The sequence below is a fragment of the Mercenaria mercenaria genome, chromosome 18, assembly GCF_021730395.1.
Source record: "Mercenaria mercenaria strain notata chromosome 18, MADL_Memer_1, whole genome shotgun sequence".
Taxonomy (NCBI): Eukaryota; Metazoa; Mollusca; class Bivalvia; order Venerida; family Veneridae; genus Mercenaria; species Mercenaria mercenaria.
In genome coordinates, this window is record NC_069378.1 from 46292584 (window position 1) to 46314477 (window position 21894).

General features: G+C 35.7%; 1 protein-coding gene and 1 pseudogene across 1 annotated transcript; one reads left to right on the forward strand and one right to left on the reverse strand.

Annotated features, from left to right (window-relative positions):
* Positions 1–219: 219 nt before the first annotated feature.
* On the reverse strand, positions 220–7644 carry LOC123539129 (uncharacterized). Its single transcript, XM_053529381.1, has 2 exons — positions 7620–7644; positions 220–2447 (listed from the first exon to the last, which is right to left on the reverse strand). Exon 2 carries the CDS (start codon positions 2396–2398, stop codon positions 449–451), a length of 1950 nt encoding a protein of 649 aa, XP_053385356.1. The 5' UTR covers positions 2399–2447; positions 7620–7644; the 3' UTR covers positions 220–448.
* An 8277-nt stretch (positions 7645–15921) lies between these two features.
* Positions 15922–21220, forward strand: LOC123538176 (uncharacterized; annotated as a pseudogene).
* The last annotated feature ends 674 nt before the right edge of the window (positions 21221–21894 follow it).

Here is a 21894-nt window from a genome sequence, read left to right on the forward strand (position 1 = left end):
ATATTAAACACGCCGGAGAGGTCATATGTTTTCAAGATAATTTCACGAAGGCATAGCCCTAGCTAATTGTTCTACACGGGACATAAATCAATTAGGAACATTTAAAATTATGTCTATTATGTAAAACATGGACGAAATAGGGACATACTATCTATTGGCACCTAATACTGGGTCAGCATGGCGTCAACGTGACCATGTTTTAATAATGTCAAAACAAGGTGAGGAGTAACACGTCCAGTGTATAATTTAGGATTCTAATATAGATGTCCAATAAATGAATTTGCGCGCTAAACAATCGATTCCGAGTGTGCCAATTAAGTGTATCACTGTTTTGATTAAGAAATGTTTTTCATATAAAATAGTAGTTCAAATATGGTAGCACTAATTATGTTATCAACAACCTAGCTTGCATAAAGATGCCAAGTACATGTACACGTAATAGCGGACATTAACTTTTCAACAAAATACAAAAATCCATAAATTCTTGGATTGAAATTTTCTGGCGTCTTATCAGTCTTGCACGATCTGCTCGTGTAGCTTTCGGATGACAATGCGCAGGATGATACTGCAGAACAGTTGCATTGTCAGTGTTAAGGTTCACAAACTGATTTAGTTGCTTCACAGATCCCTTGACCGTTATTAGCTGTAAATTCATCTTTCTTTCACTACAGTCCTTTCCAACGACAATGCCTTCTATCTCTTTAACTCTAACGACATCACCTATATCAATATCGCTGCTTAGATGCACTTCATGCTCTCCGATTAACAACGTGCTCAAATGAGGAGATTGGCTTTGTCCTGTAACAGCATCAGACAGCCCCTGTGCTAATCCCTGTGGTTTGTCTTCTTCAGTTAACTGTGGCCTCACTTTCGCCCAGTAGCAGACATGATCGGAACGGTTTTTGGTCGCATGCCATTTTCTTTCGCCAGTTCGCTGTCTAGCGCGGAGAACTGCAGTTTCTGGCGAGAACAAATTCAAATGCTCACATTCGTGTCGTTTCAAGATCGGCGACTTGCCCTGGTTCGATGTAATTGTAAAGTACTCTTCTTTAACTTCCCTCGTGGAGAAGAGTAAACTATCTAATGCGTAATGAACAGCCCGAATCTTGCCTTTTCTCCGTCTGTCGCTGGGATGGATCTCCGTCACTATGACGTCATGAGGTAAGCCCCAGTACTGGATAGTGACAATATCTCCTACATTCAGCTCATCAAGTCGATATATTGCCTTTTTCTCGCACCCATAGGGAGCCGTCAACGCTTTCCTAATGTCTGGTATGTAATGTTGGCCGACAATTGATAATAAAATAAACATAAAGCAACTTGTAACTGCTGGAATACAAACGCATCCGTTCATTATAAAATAGGTGACAACAGACGTTATCCCATACACAGAGCATTTAGTCCAAAGATCCATGACATTGTCACGGTAGCACGACATACATATTTCTTTCCTGGTGTATTTGACATGGAAATATATCGTCATCACCAAGCAGTATAGAATATAAGAGGCTGCGGCCCCACCTAGTACTGTGCTAGCATCTGGCATCCCTACATTCACAACCTTAGCAATTTCATCAGAAGACTGATATAACAATTTTGAGAGGAATTTAAATACCATGCTTCCATCTCCAAATACTTCAACAATACGCGCTTTCATTTCCATAACTTGTTCACTCTCGCCGAATTCAAGAATTTTCTGCCCCAGTTGCTTCCACCAGTGCAATTCATTATGACTTTTGATTAGTCCAACCACACACCATGTGGCAAAATGCTCGCAATTCGTTGTGACAAGGTTATAGTCACTGAATCTGATCTTTCTGGACTCCATACGAGCGTTTTCACGATCATTCAATGCTTTTTCAGCTCGTTCTACAATCTGGTTTGGTGTGTATCTTGGATGTCTATATACCACTATATAGAGCTCGTCATTCGTCAGAGCAAATGTTGCGACCGATTCACAAAGTCCAAGTTCTCTTCTTTCGTTTTCCCACATGTGAATGAGTTTAACCTCGGCAATGTATTTCTTATCATCCATTGCAACGATATCCTTAACAATCGCGTGGTGCATATATATCCATTTTTGCTTTCTGTTCGAAGAGTCATACCCGTGCAAAATCTGCTTGCCAGGCATAGCTATATGGAGGCCTTTCTTGAGTTGTGATACCCGTTCCACCCTGACATGACTGACGCACCTTGCACAACTTATCTTTGATTCAGGTGCTACATCACCCTTTTCTTCGTCTGGAAAAGTTTCAACAAGTTCATTGTGCTCGTCCTCTCTCACACACATGCTGATTTCATTTAAAACTTCAGAGATGAGTTCCGATTCCTTCTTATCATCTTCAAGTTGAGAGGCACCAGCTTGATCCCGGCTGTAAATTTGTTCTGTTTGTGCCATTATTCTACAGCAGTGTATGCAACAGAAGTGTCAAAGTACAGACTCTATTCTGAAATAAATTAACAGTCAGAATATCATTGAAATAATATTCCAAAAGAGCGTTTTGTAAAGCATATCTGTGCCCGAATTGATGGTCTGTCTAAAGTATTAGGGAATGTAACTGACAGCTGTAGCCTTGACATATATTGTAATAGCTAGAAAACAGCCCAAGTCATCTTTTGATAAAGCTTGGTCATAGTTTAAGTCCAGGTATTCTCTAGATGTTGATAGAAAACATAATAAGACGTCGATGAAATTGACCGTCGACCTTCTGACTCCAAAATAATAGGAATGATCCATTGATCGCGTGCAACTATTTGCAGACGTTTTTTGGCCTCAAAATCAAGAAACAGGCATATCTATAGACTAACCTTGCATAAACATCCGAAATCCAGTTTTCTCAAAATACTGTTCTTGTTATTTAGGGTAAAATCAAACTGATTGACATAAATGTGTTTATTAACTGATATGGATGAAACAATCAGTAAACACTATTTAAATGTTATCTACTATCTAGCTATTATCAGAACAATAGCCGATTTCATCCATATCAAATAGAAATAAAAGTACCAGACTGTCACAAAATACGTCTGTCATCGAACTTGGCCTTATTCAAGGGCATTCATCCAAGAGTGCCTGAGATTATTTGGGTGGTTATCGAACTTGGCCGAGATACCACAAATATTGTTAGCAAATTCGATGAAGATCGGATGTAAACTGTTTGGCTTAGAGAGCGGAAAACGCTGAATTCGCAGTTTTTCGAGTAATTCAAGGGTCATAATCCAGTGCCTGTGGCGATTTTGGTGGTTATCGAACATGGCCGAGATATCAAGCCCACAAACATTGTCAGCAAGCAAGTTTGGTGAAGATCGGATGAAAACTGTTCGACTTAGAGAGCGGACACGCTTTGGACGCCGACCGCTCTCCCGCCGCCCACCACAGGTATTCGCATAATATGCACTGCTCTTTCTGAGACAGGCGTAAAAGTAATTAAATCGACCTGCTCAACCGGCATAGTCTTATATTACTTTTAGTACAAAGAGGCGTATTTTTCTCTTTCTCTATGGAGAACAGTTTACTGTTGTTACTGTTCACGGTTTTAGAACTTGTGGTACTTCTGAATTATCGCATAATATACACGCATAGTTATTAGTGTACACGTATTAGTGATTTAGAGCAATAAGTATGTTTAAAATAAACTGTAATACCGGTAGTTTCAAGCCTACATTTCCAGCAAGATTTAGAGCAATAAGTATGTTTAAAATAAACTGTAATACCGGTAGTTTCAAGCTTACATTTCCAGCAAGGTTTCGAAACCACAGCGGTAAGAGGCACAACAGACTCGAAGTCAGCGACCTTGAGTACTTCTCCATCGCTGAGGTTAATAATGGATTTCGTGATTTCGTGATCGGTGTTAGGCGCCTTGTGGAATTATATGGTGTCAGCATACCATAATATTATATTATAATCAAATCTCAATAAACAGACATCATTCCAATTTGCAATATTACTAGAAAGAGTCCGCTTTTGATCGTAACCATGCCATTAAATTTCAAGTCCAACAACATTTATTGATATTTCAATATTTGGAGAAAGTATGCAAGAATTAAAATAAAAAAGAACTGTGCTACTTTACTGATATAGAGAAACTTGCATATTCTCTATATACATTTTTGTACATATGACTTCTTTACAGAAAAAAAAGTTATATGTATTGTCCGTAAGTATTGACCTGGCACTCATTAATCTTCGCCAATATTTTCGGGCGTTTTCGTTATTTCACGTGATATTCGTGTCCTGAAAATATCTAGATTTATCAAAATAATCAATTTAGAGAACCAACGGCACAGTGGTGTAGTGGTAAGCTCTCCGACTTGGAAACACGTTACCATGGGTTCGAATTCTTTTCTAACCATGTTTTGAAATATGATTCCTTGTGTTTGTATTTGAATCTATGATTATATATTTTTTCATGAAACATTGCATTTTGTATCGATAAAAAATACTTGAATTGTCCGTTGAATGAATGAATGAATGAATGAATGCTTGTCCGGTCCTGAAGATTTTAAACGACATTTTGTACAACTGTTTTATGTATGTAGAAGAACGGTAATCAACAGTAGAGTATTTCGTTGATAAAACATGATAAGTGTGACAAGTTTCCGTCTTTTACAGATAAAATAAAACAAAACAATTTGGGCAGACAGGGGACTCGAACACTCAACCCTGAGTTTACTGGCAAAACGCTTTGTCCGCACAGCTATATCTGCACATGATACATGCCGGTATATAATTGGCTTTTCAATTGTTATATCGTTGTTTGGGTTCGGACACCGAAAATTAATTTACGGAAACATACGGAATATTCACGAGTGCCAGGTCAATACTTACGGACAATACAATACTGTATTGATAGAAGATACAATTATTATTATTGGTTACTAGTGCATGTATTGTCCGTAAGTATTGACCTGGCGCTCATTAATCTTCGCCAATATTTTCGGGCGTTTTCGTTATTTTACGCGATGTTTGTGCCCTGAAAGTACCTAGATTTATCAAAATAATCACTTTAGATAACCAACGGTACAGTGGTGTAGTGGTAAGCTCTCCGACTTTAAAGCACGTTACCAGCGGTTCGAATTCTTTTCTAAACATTTAAAAAAAAAATATTCCTTGTGTTTGAATTTTGTATATATATTATATCATTTTTATAAAACATTCCATTTTGTGTCATTAACAACAGTTTTTTTAATTGTCCGTTGAATTAATAAATGAATGCATGTCCAGTCCTGAAGATTTGTAAACGACATTTTGTAGAACGGTTTTATGTGCGTAGAAGAATGTTAATCGATAGTAGAGTATTTCGTTGATGAATCATGATAAGTGTGACAAGTTTTCTGTCTGTTAATTTTACAGATAAAAAAAACCAAAAAAAAAAAAACAACCCAATTTGGTCAGATGGAGGTCTCGAACACACAACCCCGAGATTAGTGGAAAAACACTTTGTCCGCACAGCTATATCTGCACATGATTAATGACGGTATATAATTGGCTTTCCAATACACGTAGCTATATCGTTATCTAGGTGCGGACACCGAAAATTAATTTGCATACGGACAATAGTAATGTACTTGTATACACAATGTATATAGAGCATATCTGTTTGTTTCAATGTAAGATCAAAATATATTTTAACGCGTGGACACCATATGCACGCGCGAAAATGTAAATTATGGTATTCATGTGGGAAATATGTATTTTAATCTTACATGTCAAACAACCAAAAATTTCATTTATTTGTTGTTTCCCACTTTTTTAGTTTCTAATACCGGGAAAATATATTTGTATAGAATGTGAAAATACCAGCTATTACTCCAAAAGTTCGATAATTCACTAAAAATCATGTACTAAACTGGTATAATACACGTGAAAAATAAGTATGCACTCGACAGGTAGATATTTGCATGCCCTTAGACAATTTTAATATTGCATTAAAACACGAAAACTATAGCATGTAATAAGATCATGTTTTTATCATATTTATAGATGGAACCTTAAGATCGCACGACAGCAAAGAAAAACGATTTTGTTTTAGAAATCAGGAAGATATTGCTATATTTCTTAAGAAGGTTTTTAAACTTAGTTACTGACGAATTGTTTATTACAATACTGACGAATTGTATTTTCAAGATAGTGTAGAAATAAAAGTTCATGCTATAACGATCATAAACTATGACCAAACTTCGAATTTAAAAGAAAGACCATTTTCAGCCCAAAATTGGAGTCTAGCCCCTTATATTTCCTACTATGTACTTTTTATGGTGCAAGCTTATGTGATACAAGATAATATTTGTAGTATATTGTGACTTGTGACGTTGTACACACATTTTCTGTTCTATTATATTATACCAGATAGAAAAATCTACTGTTACTAATACTACTATGCAGTTAAAATCTTGTTATAAAAGCAAGATACTGAAATAAACCAAGAGAAAAACAGACCAATCCTGAAATTTTGTTTGCTGTCGGAAGTTAATATTAAAGGTATTTTGGTAGAATTTGTTACGATAGAAACAAAATGAAACTCAACAGTCAGCAGTTCTTCTAACATGAACACAATAACATGTTCAGGTTCGTTTTAACCTGTTCTGGACGGTAGTGGCAAACATGCTACAGTCCGCGCTCCCTAGCCTGGGTTGAGCAAATCACAACATGTTTGCATGTTGTGTGTCAGTCACACTACACCGTAAAGCGTTAACGGAATCCAAACATTTAGGCAACTTGCGACAGAAAACTATCAGGTGACAAAAAGCATCCCCATGCTGCTGCTCGGTGCTCTCGCGGTCTTTGTTATGGGGCGCATAAAACGCACAATGACCGCACGATTAACACACAGACATACTGTACTTGTAACGAACTTGTATCGCGTAAAACGTAAGCGCAACGCATGGAAAAGGGACAAAACGTTCTTGTCAGTTATCGTTCGTTGGACAAACGTTACACCCGTTGCATGTCGGGTAGTAGTCCGGCCGTGAATCAGGTCTACCGGACAAGAACGGGACAAGAACGGGTGCGAACCGGACAAGAACATAATAGGGAAGGCACGAGTAACTACCAAAACGCATATCAGCGCATTGCTAGACAACTTTGTCTGGTGGCGTACGTTCTAAATATTGAACATGCTCAAAACCTTCCACTGGATGGAACGAACATCGCCCATCAAGGGGCGCAGGCACGACATGAGAAACGGACAAGAAACGCATGCGAAAGGACATGAACGGACTGAAATTTTTCTTATACGTTGGACATCCGTTAACGCTACTGCAGTGTACGGTTTAGTGTAACTGAGACTTTACAAGTGCTAAAATACAATTAAGTGAAATTTGATTTACAGCCTATTCGCTTTAATAATCCATTCTCCGTGAAAAAAAGAAAATATAAAAAGAAATATAAAAGCCAAATGACCTACCCTACTTTTTTCTTCCCTCACGAAAAAATATGTTTACTTCCTTGAACTGATATGAGATTTAGTATTGATCCTGATACCATAAATGTTGTGTAAAGTATGCCGTTAAACCAAACTGACTTTTCTACTAGAAATATACATTTACCTGTAAAATATACTTTGGATATTCCATTACCTGTAAAATATCCGTAAAATATACTATGGATATTCCATTACCTGTAAAATATCCTACGGAATTACTTTGACAGAGTTGAAGTATTATTTTGGAGCACATGTGTGTTAAACCATGACATAAATGTACCGTTACACAATGTCCTCAATCAAAATCAATGTTTACCTGTCGAGTTATAAAAAACACACGTAAAAAGAATTTTTAACTTCCTAATTGCACGCGATATTACGAAACCGCAAATGGTGAACCGTCTTTTAGGTGACCTATGAATAAAAAATGAAAACAGTCATGATAATCGCATGACAGACCAGTGATAGATTGTTATAGAATTGCGTATAAAAGAACTGAAGTAAAGAACTTCATAGATTTAGTGCCGTACACGATCCAATCAAAACAGAAGTTTACAAAGTTTATGTAAATGATAAACTTATTAATAAGTCGTTTAAAAATAGGATCATTCTTATTTCTCTTTTTCATCATATATGTTGTAACATGTAATTCAAACAAAACTCCGGTTAATAGAATGTTCATTCAAGTGAAAAAATGATAACAAATGTGATCAAAGCACACTGTTTTTAGGGATCAAAAAGGTGAATCATGATTACCTACGACATAAAGCGATATCGCGACAATTATATTATTGTTCTTCTTATCGCACTGCCTTTTGTGTTGTCCGATAAAGATAGATAATCGCTGTATTTTCTTAATAATAAGTTACAGTTGTGAACTTGACCTTTGAAACGCAATTTGTTCAACGTAAATAGTCATTTCTGCCATAGAAGAATTTTGCAAAAATTCCCCTTTAATTTTGATAGCTAGCTGAATTGTTAAGTCACGTGGTTCATGCACTTTGTACTTTTACGGAGTCTCTTTAGTGACATACTCAATACATTTATTCATACTTCTTTTATCGAAATATCAATTCCTTTACTTTGACAATTTAGAATATTAATTCATCTTAAATAACGAAACATTAATTCGAATTACCGATGTAATGAAATACTGTGATGTTAAAAGTACTATTAATTCGTTTTGATCAGATGATAATTTGAAGGAATATGAATGCATGTCCTCGAAATAGTCGAACTATTATTCTTGAAAACAAAATAAAATGTCAGATTAAAGCATTAACCATCAGCCTGCTGGCGGCAAGTGATTCTGCCTTTGCGACCATTGCAGACCAAGATCAGCCTGCACATTCAGTAAGTAAATTTTCAGTTATAAATGGTACTGCCCAAATTTAATGACGGACCGCTCCATTGCAGAAATTTAGCAGTTAATATTTCAGTGTAAAGAAATTTGTATTAAAGACACTCGAGGCAGTCAATCAATGTTTTTTTTGGACATTTCTTTGTTGTTTTTATTTCATATGAATTCACCATTCTTTCCTCTATCAGATGCAAAAAAAAAAGGATTTGGTGAACTTTCAAATATACTCCTCCTTTAAGAAAGAACAGCCAGGCTATAAATTTAGTCACTGTATTTCTGGACCATCAGCTTTACATCTCAATAATTATAATGTGGTCATCTAAGGCTCTAGTTGGAGCGTTAATGGGAGTTATATTGCTTTGATGTAAGCGAAATTGGTATCGGTTATTTTCATCAGGTTAATACAACTGATTTTGAATGTGATTATTTGTGAATAATTATATTGTTGAACTATCAATATACGGATAGTCTGATATGTTGGCAGTTCAGCTTTGACGAAGGTGGGTGCCAAATGCTCTTGTTCTCATTCATTTTCTTCGTTTTCTCAGTAAAGAAATGTGCAACTTAGTGAAGTGTTTGATGTGATTTAATTCCTTTATTCATCATAGAAATTGCATAAAAATGATAGTCTGTTCTGAAAGGTGTTTTATGAAAGTGTATCTCAGTTGTTTCAATAAATGAACCAATTCTTGAATTACATCACTTTTAATTCATTGCGGGAAGGAAACAGATACCCCAAAATAACTGATTTGTTTGTAACAATTCAGGGAAAAATTGTGATACACTTTGGTATTCTATGGGCCTTTTGGCCTATGGACTTTTACGTATTTTGTTATAAATCTTAAAAGAATCATGATGCATAAGATGTAATTAATATAGTACCATGGTATAGTTCGGTCTTTCACCTTCAGCCTGGTATGCTACATATTTTGTTTATTCTTCAGAAATATGCAGAAAAATAATGTTAAACATGTCACCACTCGACCCCAGAAGCTGTCTTAACGAATAATAGCTGACCCGAGAAAATGTTTCGTTGAGACGAATTAACATTTCCAAAGAATGAATAACGAACTAGCATTTTGTAAAGTACCCAATAAATATCTCTAATTTCATAACAAAGGATCAATTAAACAATTGAGAGAGTCACGTATTGAGTTCCGTAATGATTCATACTTAGTCGACTGATAGCGTAGTGTTATCGACACAGACATTTTGAATGTTATAGTGCATAACGTGCGCATAAAACTTCTTTGTTATACCACTGAAAACGTAAGTGCAAGAAAAAAAAAACAATATCATTTCGGTCCCCATTTTTTACCGACTCTAGTCTACCTTAGTAGCCCTGTATACGCCGTACTCAACTGTTCTCATAGGTTATATATGAGTTATATATGTTAACTTCAGTTAGATAATTGCACATTTGATACAGTCATGTTACATGTACAGTAAAACTTGAAGACGTACATAGGTCTATCAATTCATTAGAAAACGCTTAAAAGCACATACCTCCAAAGGTCATCAGTTTGATTGAAACAAAGCTCAAAGTTAAGAGAACGTAAACATATTGGAATACTTTTGTTAAACTGGTCAAAACTGTATATAAAATGTAAATATGAAAACTGATCCATAATATGATTTCTTTTCTTGTATTCAGAAAGCACTGTTTTAGTAATAATGATATAATATGGTCGAGTACTATTGCACAGTGGAGCGAAATTTTTAACTATACTGTTCTAGACAATATAAAGAAGAACATGAAGAAAATACTACATAAATAAACAATTGCAACCCCTATAACCAATAAACAAAAATAATCTATTCTAAATTAACAAAACAAACAAAAATAGAAATAAATATTTAAAAATCCCTACCTTCTTTTTCCAGGCCACACGTTATTGATTTTGTCACGCACCTAGGCCCAAATATAGCTACAACATGTGCATTTTCGAAAAATATGAACAGAAAGTGAAAGTAACTAATGTATATCGATCAATCAGTGATACTTAAATATTTATTATTACTACCGTAAAATGGTGTATTTATTGATAAAAGACACAGTATTTTATATGTGAAAAATATAAATGCAACCAAATCGTGATATAACAAGAAAATCAGCTTGATCTTGAAATTAAACTTATTCTACAACAAATAATCTGAAGTGTTTTTTTTGTTATTGAACTTTCGTTTTATGCTTAATGTTTTAGAACTTTACATTAACATATTAATATACTGTGTTGTGCTTCTTTTTCTTTCAATTTTCTTCCAATTTTAAGTGAACATGTAATTTGTACTATTTATCAATTTATCTAAAATGCGTTTGAACATCTTTCATTGGACATGCCATACAATCGTATATGAACCATAGATATCATGATAAGTTTGACCAGATAAGTATGGCAATTTTCCCGCCTTTGAAGTTTACAGATAAAAAGTAAGAAAAACAAGTTAAGAACAGACGTAGGAATACACGCACCGTCCGCACAGCTACCACATGTAAATTGAGAAGTATTTATGAAATAGTATATCGCTATTGTATTGAGGTTCGGACATAGGTGAACGCTGAGAAAAAAACAACAACACCAACTCCTATAAAGAAAGGGTTGTTTTACATTGAAACTGAACAGCTGTAAAACATGCTTATTACTCTACAAAACAACAATCAATTTACTGATATATACATTTTATTTCTGAAACGGACTACATCAAGGAGGGGTCACACTTTCGGACAGTTCAACACTTTAAATTACTAACCAATTTTTAAATAACAGTTTCTGTTGAGTATCTGCATTTTAGTGCTTTTGCAATAATGTACCAGTATTATGATATCACATAATAACTAGGTGGAATATTGTTTTCAGCAATTGTTTATCTCTATTTTCATTTACAAATGGCATTTATTTTTAAACGGGGGCAACTTTTTGAGCATATTTTTAGTATCCAGTCTTTCTCAGCGTTTTTTTATTTATTTACATGTTGTCTAACTTGCTGAAAATAGGGTAAGTACGAGGTTGGTATGCCCTAAACGTGTTTAAATCTCTAGTTTCATTTATGTAGGTTACTGACCGTTCCAAGGCGGTACCCCTATTTTCAACTGGTTTTCTGTCTGTCTTGTATTATCTGTTGCGGATGTTCACTTATTTGTTGCAAGCGTTTTTCCTGCTCCTCACTCCCCCTATCCCTCCCCCCCCCCCCCCCCCCCCCCCCCCTCTTGCATTTGCGTTCCTTTCTCCATCTCCCGTTTTGCTGTGAGTTAGTTATTGTGGCTGCCCTTTATTTTTGCTGCCGGAATCCTAAGTGCCCTACTGTGTTCTTGTATCTTACTTGTCTGTTTTTCTATGTTAGTTAGGTGTGGTTGTGTGTTTACCCTTGGTACAAGAACGTCTACGCTATTGTGGTTTACGTTGTAGTATAACTGTGATTAAGGAACGTAACATTCCCTTTGTATATTCATCCTCGTTCTACTTTCCCCTTCAACTCCACCCCCCACCCCCCACAGCTCTACGAGAATTTTTAGAATGCCCAAAATATGGAAAGACATTCAAAGTAGTAAAGTAAATATTTTGTCTTAAACATTGCCCTAAACAAACTAACACAGCATACGCGCACCAGTTTATAATGAGTTTATATCATGTAATAACATTTTGACAAACTATATTGTTTATTTATTCTTTCTTTTAAATGTGATCGGGCAATTCGGTTTTAATAGCAACAATAATCTTTACTAATTCTGATGGGTGGCATGTAAGTGTCACTAGTATCTAACCATATCTTAAGACTTTTCTTTGCAAGACAGCCATGATTTTCTTACAACCTATGTCGAATATGTTTATAGCACCATTCCTGTAAGTTTTGATGTACTCGTAATGCTTTAGTATTATAAACATGTTTTCAATGACCTTGTATAAAATCTATACGCGCATGCGGTTCTCCTGTGCCTTGTGATTTGCAGAAGTACAATGGAAAGGTTTCATATTTTAGCTATGCTAATACCCTTTGCACCAATACTTGGACTTTTAAAATGAAACATTGAATGGGGGAGCGTCAGTACATTGAATATAGTGCCAAAATTGTAAAGTCTTATAAACTATTATAATACATTTGAGCATAAAATGTAACGATTTTTACCCGAATTCGGGACATGGAATTATTCTTTGTAATCAGCGGTAGGATGGCCATAAAAGGCCAACGACTTACTTACATTAAGATGGCACAACCCTGGGTCTTCTCTCTTGCATTTCATTTATCTTTGGTTGAATTTCGAAGCAAAGCTTTTGAACTGTAGAACAATAAATATAGTTTATTTATTTATCCTTTTAACATTCATTAGCGGTTGTATATATCTATCCTGCACGTGGTTCTGATCGATAGAAACGCAAATGAAAAGTAAAATTTTGAAGCATCACCGGCAAGCACCTAGGTAGAACCACCGGCCTTCCGTTCACCAGATTGATGGCTTTCTTGAGTAAATAATGATAATTAGGGTTATTATTCTTAAAACAATGAATGCAATGCACATTTAGGTCCCATATGCTCATGATTTTCTACCATCTTAAACACATCTGCAAATTCCGACATGCCAGTCTTGTCCAGAACTTCAGTAAATGTTTGGATTCTACCCAGGTTCTCGCCGGTGATGAAATAATGCATGGACGGGCACATGGGGTCCTCCACCAAAGCTGTAAGGGCACCAAATTAACTAAATTGTATCATGCAAAACGTGGAAAATGTTTGTTGCACAATAAAGTGCACAATATTCCTGCCAATGATGCAAGTAATGAACCTGCCTTCAAACGTACAGCATGGACACATGGCAAACGATGAACTGTAGAAGTACACGGCAAAAATAAAGCATGTTCTCTACTCGATTGAGGCAATCGTGGTTAAACAGACATATCTGATGAGTAAACAGGATGGATTAATAGACATTATGAACGAACAAATGATAAAGTCTGCAGAGGAACGACACTTGTTGAAGCAACATATCCGGGAGCAAAGCCAGGCATTGCATTGCCTGACTCATACGGTTTCCATGTACTAATCACGAATTGAGATCTCTTACTGGAATCCGTTTCCGAGAAGAAACATTTGAAAAATGATATATGAAGGCTGTATTGAACTTTATATTTGAGATTTCATGTTTCAATTATTTTCACAAAAGTGCATTATCAAAGTCACAAATAACATGATGCATTAGATTCGTTTATTGGTTTCAATTGATTGTCATACATTTTCAGTAATAGAAATGCTTTTGCAATAATTTTCAATTATTTACATTCGATCTTAAGACTTGATGAGGGCTGAACAACGCGTTCCATCTTTTATCATATAGTAGACTTATCTTCATTTTTAGTTCTCACATTTCCCGTGTTAAACATGTTATTGTTTTGTACATTAGTTCATTTACATATTAAGTGCATTTGTTCATACATATATGTATATCTGTTCATACTTATTATGTAGTTGCCTGTTAGTTTTATTGCATGAATACGATCACATTTACATGTATGAGACTAATGTTACAAGTTCTGATATGTTTAGTTACAGAGAAAGTATTGGAAAGCAGAAGTAATATTATACTTGAGCGAAAAGGTGTGCTTAATTGGCGAATCATTTATCCTATAATTTGTATTTTTTATCAGTTGTTTGATTTGCGTTCAACTGAAATCCAGCAAGGTACTGACTATGTGGCGTCCGCCTGGACGAAGAACATTGGTTTAATATCTCATTTACATCGAAATAAAAGTATGACATTGGTAAACAAAACAATTATACCTGCTGAAATCACAGATTCAGCACAGCATAGGACTCGAACACTATTAGACGCCTCTGGCGATCATGCAAATATAAGACAGTGATTCCAAATCCTTTAATACATAAGTTGTCCCAGAACCATATATCTTGTACTTATGCATATCTGTTGAATTACACTTCAAATGTGTGTACTTTGTAAGACAGGATAGAATTTAATATGTTATTTTGATAAATGCCTAGGTCCTGTGTTTTGACGAAAGATATAAGGTATTTGCGTCAAGCATGTTTAATTGACTTGTCAAAAGCTTTGAGAAATGTCATCCTCTTGATTACACAATCAGACATTTCGAGGGTTGACCGTGAAACTATTGTATCTGCACTTTGTAAAATTTTCAGGAGGAAGGAAAAACTATTTAATTTGAAGATGTAAATGTTTATGGAATAAAACTCATCATTATAACATGAAATACTTTGATAAATATATCCCTTTTGACAAAATGTTAAGTATTTTTCAAGAAAATTGGGAAAATGTCAGATACAATAGTTTCACACTGAAAATGTTCAAATATCACCCCTGAAGTTTAGAATGAAACTACTGTATCTGCAGTTTATTTGATGTTTTCTCTATAAAATGACTCTAATTTCAGTAGAATCATTAATTTATAAGTCATTATCATAGTTTTTGTTGTAATTTGTTGTATTTTATACAACTTTTTTTTGTTCATTGCGAAACTATTGTATCTGCATGTTATTGTAAAACAGATCAATTTAGTTATGTCTTAAGTCCGAGATGGATTTATTTTCACTTTTAAACTCTAGTTATAGGAATATAATTGAAAAAGAAACTATTTCAAATTTTCAAAAGAAACTGCTGCCAAACTTGTATTTTACATGCCATGCCTTTTTGTTTCCATTATGTGTGTTAGAGATTCACCTGGCGGGGATTACTTTTATTTACACTGCCCCGTGTCTTTGGAACATGGTGGCGGCAAGAGTGAGGTTGGGTGCGCACCATAAACCGGTTTAAGCTCCCCAGTGGAATTTTTGCCACTGACCGTTCCAAGGCGGTGCCCCACTGTGTTCCTTTCTTTGTTCGTTTTGTCCTCATGTGCTGGCTTTGTGTGCGCGCGCGTGTATATCTTTGTTTTTTTTTGGTCCTATGCATGGATGGGTGGACCCTTAGTATAATTATTTTTATGATTTTTGATATATTTATAAAAATACCTTCAAATTAAATAGTTTTTCCTTCCTCCTGAACATTTTACAAAATGCAGATACAATAGTTTCACGATCAACCCCCGTTGATGCCTTGGATTCCAGAAGCTGTAATGTTTACTTAAAGATGTAAAGTTGTTACTTTTCGCAGAAGTATCCAAAATATCCAAGATGAGTCAGTTAAGTACGTGCTCAACACGGTCTTCGATACCAGAAAGCTTGGTTGTCGACCAAGATGTAGAATTTATTTGTGAACTTGAGCAAGTCAATGATTTATACTTTTCAAATGTTCAGTCTTCGGACGAGCCACACTTTGGAGAAAATGTTGTTTTTGGTGACAGTGGTGAAGAGAATTATGATTCTGACGAGAATAATAGTAGTGATATTGAGTTACCTGAAGTGGGTATTTGTGAACGTGATATTGACATTAAGGAAAATAATGCAGTTAGCTAGTTTCAGGGAAAAGGCTGTGGTTTTCATAAAATTCATGGAAAACCTTGTAGTCAGGTAATTAACATTGATCAGGCTATTGAATATAGAATGCAGTGTAAGGAAATGACATCTAATGAACTTGATTTAACAGTTAAAGTGCAACTGTCTGCCCACAGGAGAGATCTTACTCACTGGTCATCTGCTAGGAGCAAGAAACAGCAATTAATGGACAGAGAAAGGGTATCACAAGAATATTTTGTGTTTGGTGTAAAAGTGTGTAAAGAAACATTCATGTTTTGTCATGGTATAAGTAAGAATAAGCTGGCAAACATAGCTTCCTCACTTGATAAAAATGGACTTAAACATAGGACTCATAGAAATACAGGTAAAATGCCCAAGCATGCTTTGTCAGTAACTTACATTGAACAGATTGTATGTTTTTTTGTCCAGCTATGCAAATGCTAATGGTTTGCCATTACCAGGTAGATTGCCAAATTACAGACAGCAAAGTGTTATACTGTTACCATCTGATCAGAGTAAAGCTGACATACATGCTCTTTATATAAAAGCAGCACAGCAAAATAGTTTCAGGTTAGTCAGTCAGCCTATCTGAATTCAAGAAAATATGGTTGCAACAATTTCCACACATAGTTATTTGTAAACCAGCTACTGATCTTTCTGCTAAATGCCAAAAATATGCAAATGAAATCTCTAACAGTGGAAATTTAAGTTAGGAAGACAAAGAAAAACTTTTAAAGAATTACAGAACACACCTGAGTAAAGCCAAACGTCAGAGAGATTACTACAGGGAAAAATGTGAGGCTGCTAAATTGAATTATTCAGTGATGATTCCAGAACAGAAACTGAGAGGTTTGTTTATTTATAATTTAATTAGATCTATTATTAAATCAAAAAATGAAAAAAAATCAAACTTATCATGTTGACTTTTGATTAAGACATGTAATGAGATCACCAATCTTTCTAAATATCCTCTTTTTTGTGATTTGCAACAAAACTCAGAGAAAAAATACAGAAAACTAGCTAGAAAATTGGCTTTTCAATAAATTAATTGTAATACAGTGTGGTTTCTATACTGTTGATTTATAAGTAAAAATTGATATAATAAATGATTAATATAACCAAGTTTTATACCATAAATTACCTGCACTGACTTTCACATTTTGTTCACCAATGTGTAAAAGTGTAGGACATTGGTGTACAAAATTTAAAAAGTCAATGCAGGTAATATGTAAAAACCCAGGCATGTAAAAGTGTGCCCCTCAAACTATTCTTTAAGAAACATTATAACAATGGAACTTTAATCTATGCTTGTAACTAGTCAGTACTACCATATTTTTCCAATTCATGCGCATGCTACATGAGTAACTTCAATTTCTTGTACAATATAATATACAATACATGTAACAAGTGAAGATGAATATAAATATAGGTAAATTTGATTCAATTTTAATATATATGTTTTATTAATAAGGTCAGCCATCATGTTCATTGCCTCGAACACAGCAATACTCATTTGACTTTGCCCAGAAGCTATTTTATCCACACCATGCACAACAAGTTGGACCTCTGTATTTCAAAACTCCCAGGAAATGCCAGTGCTTTGGAGTGTGCTCAGAAGGAGCAGGTAATTCATAATATTATTTGCTCATATCACACTGTTGATTAATGTGTATTCTCTCCAGATTTCCATGTAACAAAATTAATCACATGACATACACAAAATTCATGTATGATTCTAGATATCAGAGATATATTGTCATTCTGTAAAGTATACAAAATTGTAAGTAACATTCACCTAGTATCAGATTAAAACATGAATAGCACAGTAATATAATGACCAAGTAGTATAATATTATCATGTTATTATGAGGCTTTACTTGTCATTGTCTTCAAGTTTTTGGCATACTTTACACCAGGTACACAGGTGTTCTATCTTATTGACGAAGCAGAGTGCACTGGTAAAGGAGCTTACTGTGTGACCAGCTTACTGCACCATCATTTTCAGCACCATGGGTTTGGAGAGGAGCATGTGCAGTTGCAAATGGACAAATGTTCTGGACAAAACAAAAACAACACTGTATTGTGGTATGCAACTTTATTCATTGTTCATACAAAAGATATAAAAAAAATAACTCAGCTAGGGACTAAAAAGTTCTCCTATTTGGGAAGTGAGTAATTTTAGAATATACGTTTTATCAGGGTAGACAGTAGACACAGATTTCATCATAGAATAAATGATTTTGTCATATCTGAGATGTATTAATTTTTCCTTTTCCATATATTCTGAAAATAAAGAAATGTACTATGCTGGCTTATTTATGTTATTTTCAAAATGAAATTTCATTTAGGTATGGGCTATGGAGAACTATGTCTGGGCTTCACCAGACTGATAAGTTCTCACTCATGGAAGCTGGCCATACAAAGTTTAGTCCAGATTGGCACTTTGTAGTTTATTTAGGTATTAGAACTTCAAAGCATTATACCAGTTTATATAATAAGACGACAAATTTATTCATGTATATTCAGTTATGGTTACAGGCGGAAGTATGTGTGATAATATTTAAAGCAGCCTCTAAAGTCAGGAAAACTGAAATATATACAAAAGTGCGATACACTTATAATAAATGAGCCGTGCCATAAGAAAACCAACATAGTGGCTTTGCGACCAGCAGGGATCCAGACCAGCCTGCGCATCCGCGCAGTCTGGTCAGGATCCATGCTGTTCGCTTTCAAAGCCTACTGCAATTAGAAAAACCGTTAGCGAACAGCATGGATCCTGACCAGACTGCGCGGATGCGCAGGCTGGTCTGGATCCATGCTGGTCGCAAAGCAAAGCAAAGTCTTTTTAGGCTAGCAAATAATTTCGTAAAATAAAAGCTTAACAATATTATTCCAGTTAACTGAGATACATTGCAAATTCTAATGCCAACAAATTGTTAGTTTCCACATGAATTTAAAAAAATAGATCATTATACCTGTTAATACATTTATATCGATTATTGTAATATATACATATAGAGAGGCCGGTATTACTCGATAGTCTACATATGTATTAATAATTCTATACTACGTGTTACACACACGGTCTGAAAATAATATTCTTTCACTTGCTGTAGGTGCAAATTGGAATTTCCGGCCTCGAGGGCAACTGTGTTTAGGAGGTAATGAGGCTCTGCCGAGTTACCGCGTAAACAGTTCCCCGAGAACCGTATAGTCCCAACTGCAGACACAACCAGTGAAATATTCAAGAAATAATAATAACAATTAAATCAATCGAACGGCTTATTTTTAGAACTATTTCTTATAGCAGCGAATTTAGAATAAGCACGGGAAACCAACTTCCGTAAACAGGAAAGACGTCATGACGTTTCACACTGCGAACAAAAAAAGAGTTAATATACGGGAGTGTACGGGATTCCGTATATTACCCATATACGGAAAGAAATTCAGGAAAACTAAAATACGGGCATGTACTATGAAATACGGAATTCTTGATATACGATACCCCGTATATTATTGAAATACGAGAGTTTTTAAAAAGGGTTGTTCTGATCGTATACATTACCTTATATCTCCCGTGTATGTCTCGTGTACGGGAATAAATTTACCCGTATATTACGAAAACACGGTCGGGACATTTATTTCCCGTATATTATTCGTGTACAACCCCGTATATTTCCCATTGTGCCGGAAATACGGGATTCAGAAATGTAAATAATTATACTTAAAAATGTTTTGCAAAAATATAAATGATAATGATCTGGTTATAAAAAGGTTAGAGCAATAATTGAAAGGAAAGTCTTTTCACCAAGTTTGGCTAGTTATATGACACTCTAAAAGATCCATAGGTTAAAGATACATTGCTGTCTTTATATACAATATAACAGAGCTTTTGAAAACCTATACATACAATGTCATATAACTTTTGACCTCTGTGTGTTACCTTGATATTGACGCGAGCCATCAAAATGTTGTCTCGATATGCTGAACATTAAATTTTGTGTCAAGTTTTCTTCGAAATGCTTGAAGTGGTTCAAAAGTTACAGAGCGGTTACATAAAAAACTGATGGACGGACGGACACCAGCCTCATAACATTCCCTTCGTGCGCTTAAAAATCAACTACTTTGATTAATTCATCCGTTCAGCCACGTTTCGAACTTTCTACAATGTACAATGTATATTCCTTCGTGTTTTCAAAATTTCTACATTCAGTGTATACGGACAAGGAATCCAGTCCCGTTTTCTGCATAAGAATGAGTTGAATTTTCTAAATTTTTCATTCATATCCTATGTTAGACCAGTGAGCGGTGGCAATAGAAGCAGTACCAGTAGCGACAGATGCAGTACAAGCAGAATAAGTACCAATAGTAGCATTGAGCAGTAGAGTAGCAGCTATAAGAGTAACAATACCAGCAGTTACAGTGCCAGCAGTAGAAGCACCAGTCGTAGGAGTACCAGCAATAGCAACAGCAGCAGAAGAAGTACTAGGATAAGCAATGAGTAGAAGAAGTGCAAGAAGAAGAAGCAACAGTAGAAGTAGTACTAGCAGTAGCAGTGAGCAGAAGCAGTTGAAGAATTTCCAGCAGTACAAGTGAGCAGTAACAATCAACAGTAGCAATGAGCAGTAGCAATACCAGTACCAGCAGTATCGGCAGAAGAAATACCAGAAGTAGCAGTTTCAGCAGTGAGCAGTAGCAGTAAGCAGTAGCAGAACCAACATTAGTAGAAGCCGTAGAAACTGAAACAACAATAGCAGTTGAATCGGTAGCAGCAGAAGTACTAGCAATAGCATTACAAGCAGTAGCAGTACAAGCAGCAATAGTACCAGCAGTAGATGTACCAGGAGAAGCAGAAGCAGCAGTAGCATTGAACGGTGGCAATAGTAGCAAAAGCAGCAGAAGCAGTAGCAGCAGTTGCAGTAGCAACAGAAGCAATGCCAGTAGTAGCAGCAAAAGAAGTACCAGCAGTAGCAGTAACAGCACTACCGGTACTAGCAGTAGCAGTGAGAAGAAGTGAGCAGATGTAGTAGCAGCAGAAGAAGTACCAGCAGTAGCAGTAGCAGCAGACTCGATGCCAGCAGTAGCAGTAACAGCAGTCGCGATACAAGTAGTAGCAGTGAGCAGTAGCAGTAAGCAGTAGCAAAACCAGCAGAAGTATTACCAGCAGTAACGGTAACAGCACTAGCAGTACCAACAATACTAATAAAAGCACCAGCAGAAGCAATAACAGCTGTAGCAGTAGCAGCAACAAAAGCAATACCAGCAGTAGCCATAGCGGCATAATCAGTAGCAGCAGCAAATACAATATCAGCAGTAGCAGTAGCAGTACCAACAATCAGCAGCAGTCGCAGCAAAAGAAATACTAGCAGTAGCAGTAGCAGTGAGAAGCAGCAGTATAAGCAGTAGAAGTACCAATAGAAACAGTATCAGCAGAAGCAGATAGCAGAAGCAGTACCAGCAGTTTAAGTGAGCAGTAATGATCAGCAGTAGCAATGAGCAGTAGAAGTACTGGCAATAGCAATACCAGCAACAGCAGTAAGCGGTAGCAGGAGTAGCAGCTGAAGCAATACCAGCAGTAGCGGTAGCAGTGAGCAGTAACAGTACCAACAGTAGGAATAGCAGCAGAAGCAGAACCAAACAAAATAAAGAAAAGACAACAGTAGAAACAGTGGCAGCAGAAGTAGTCCTAGC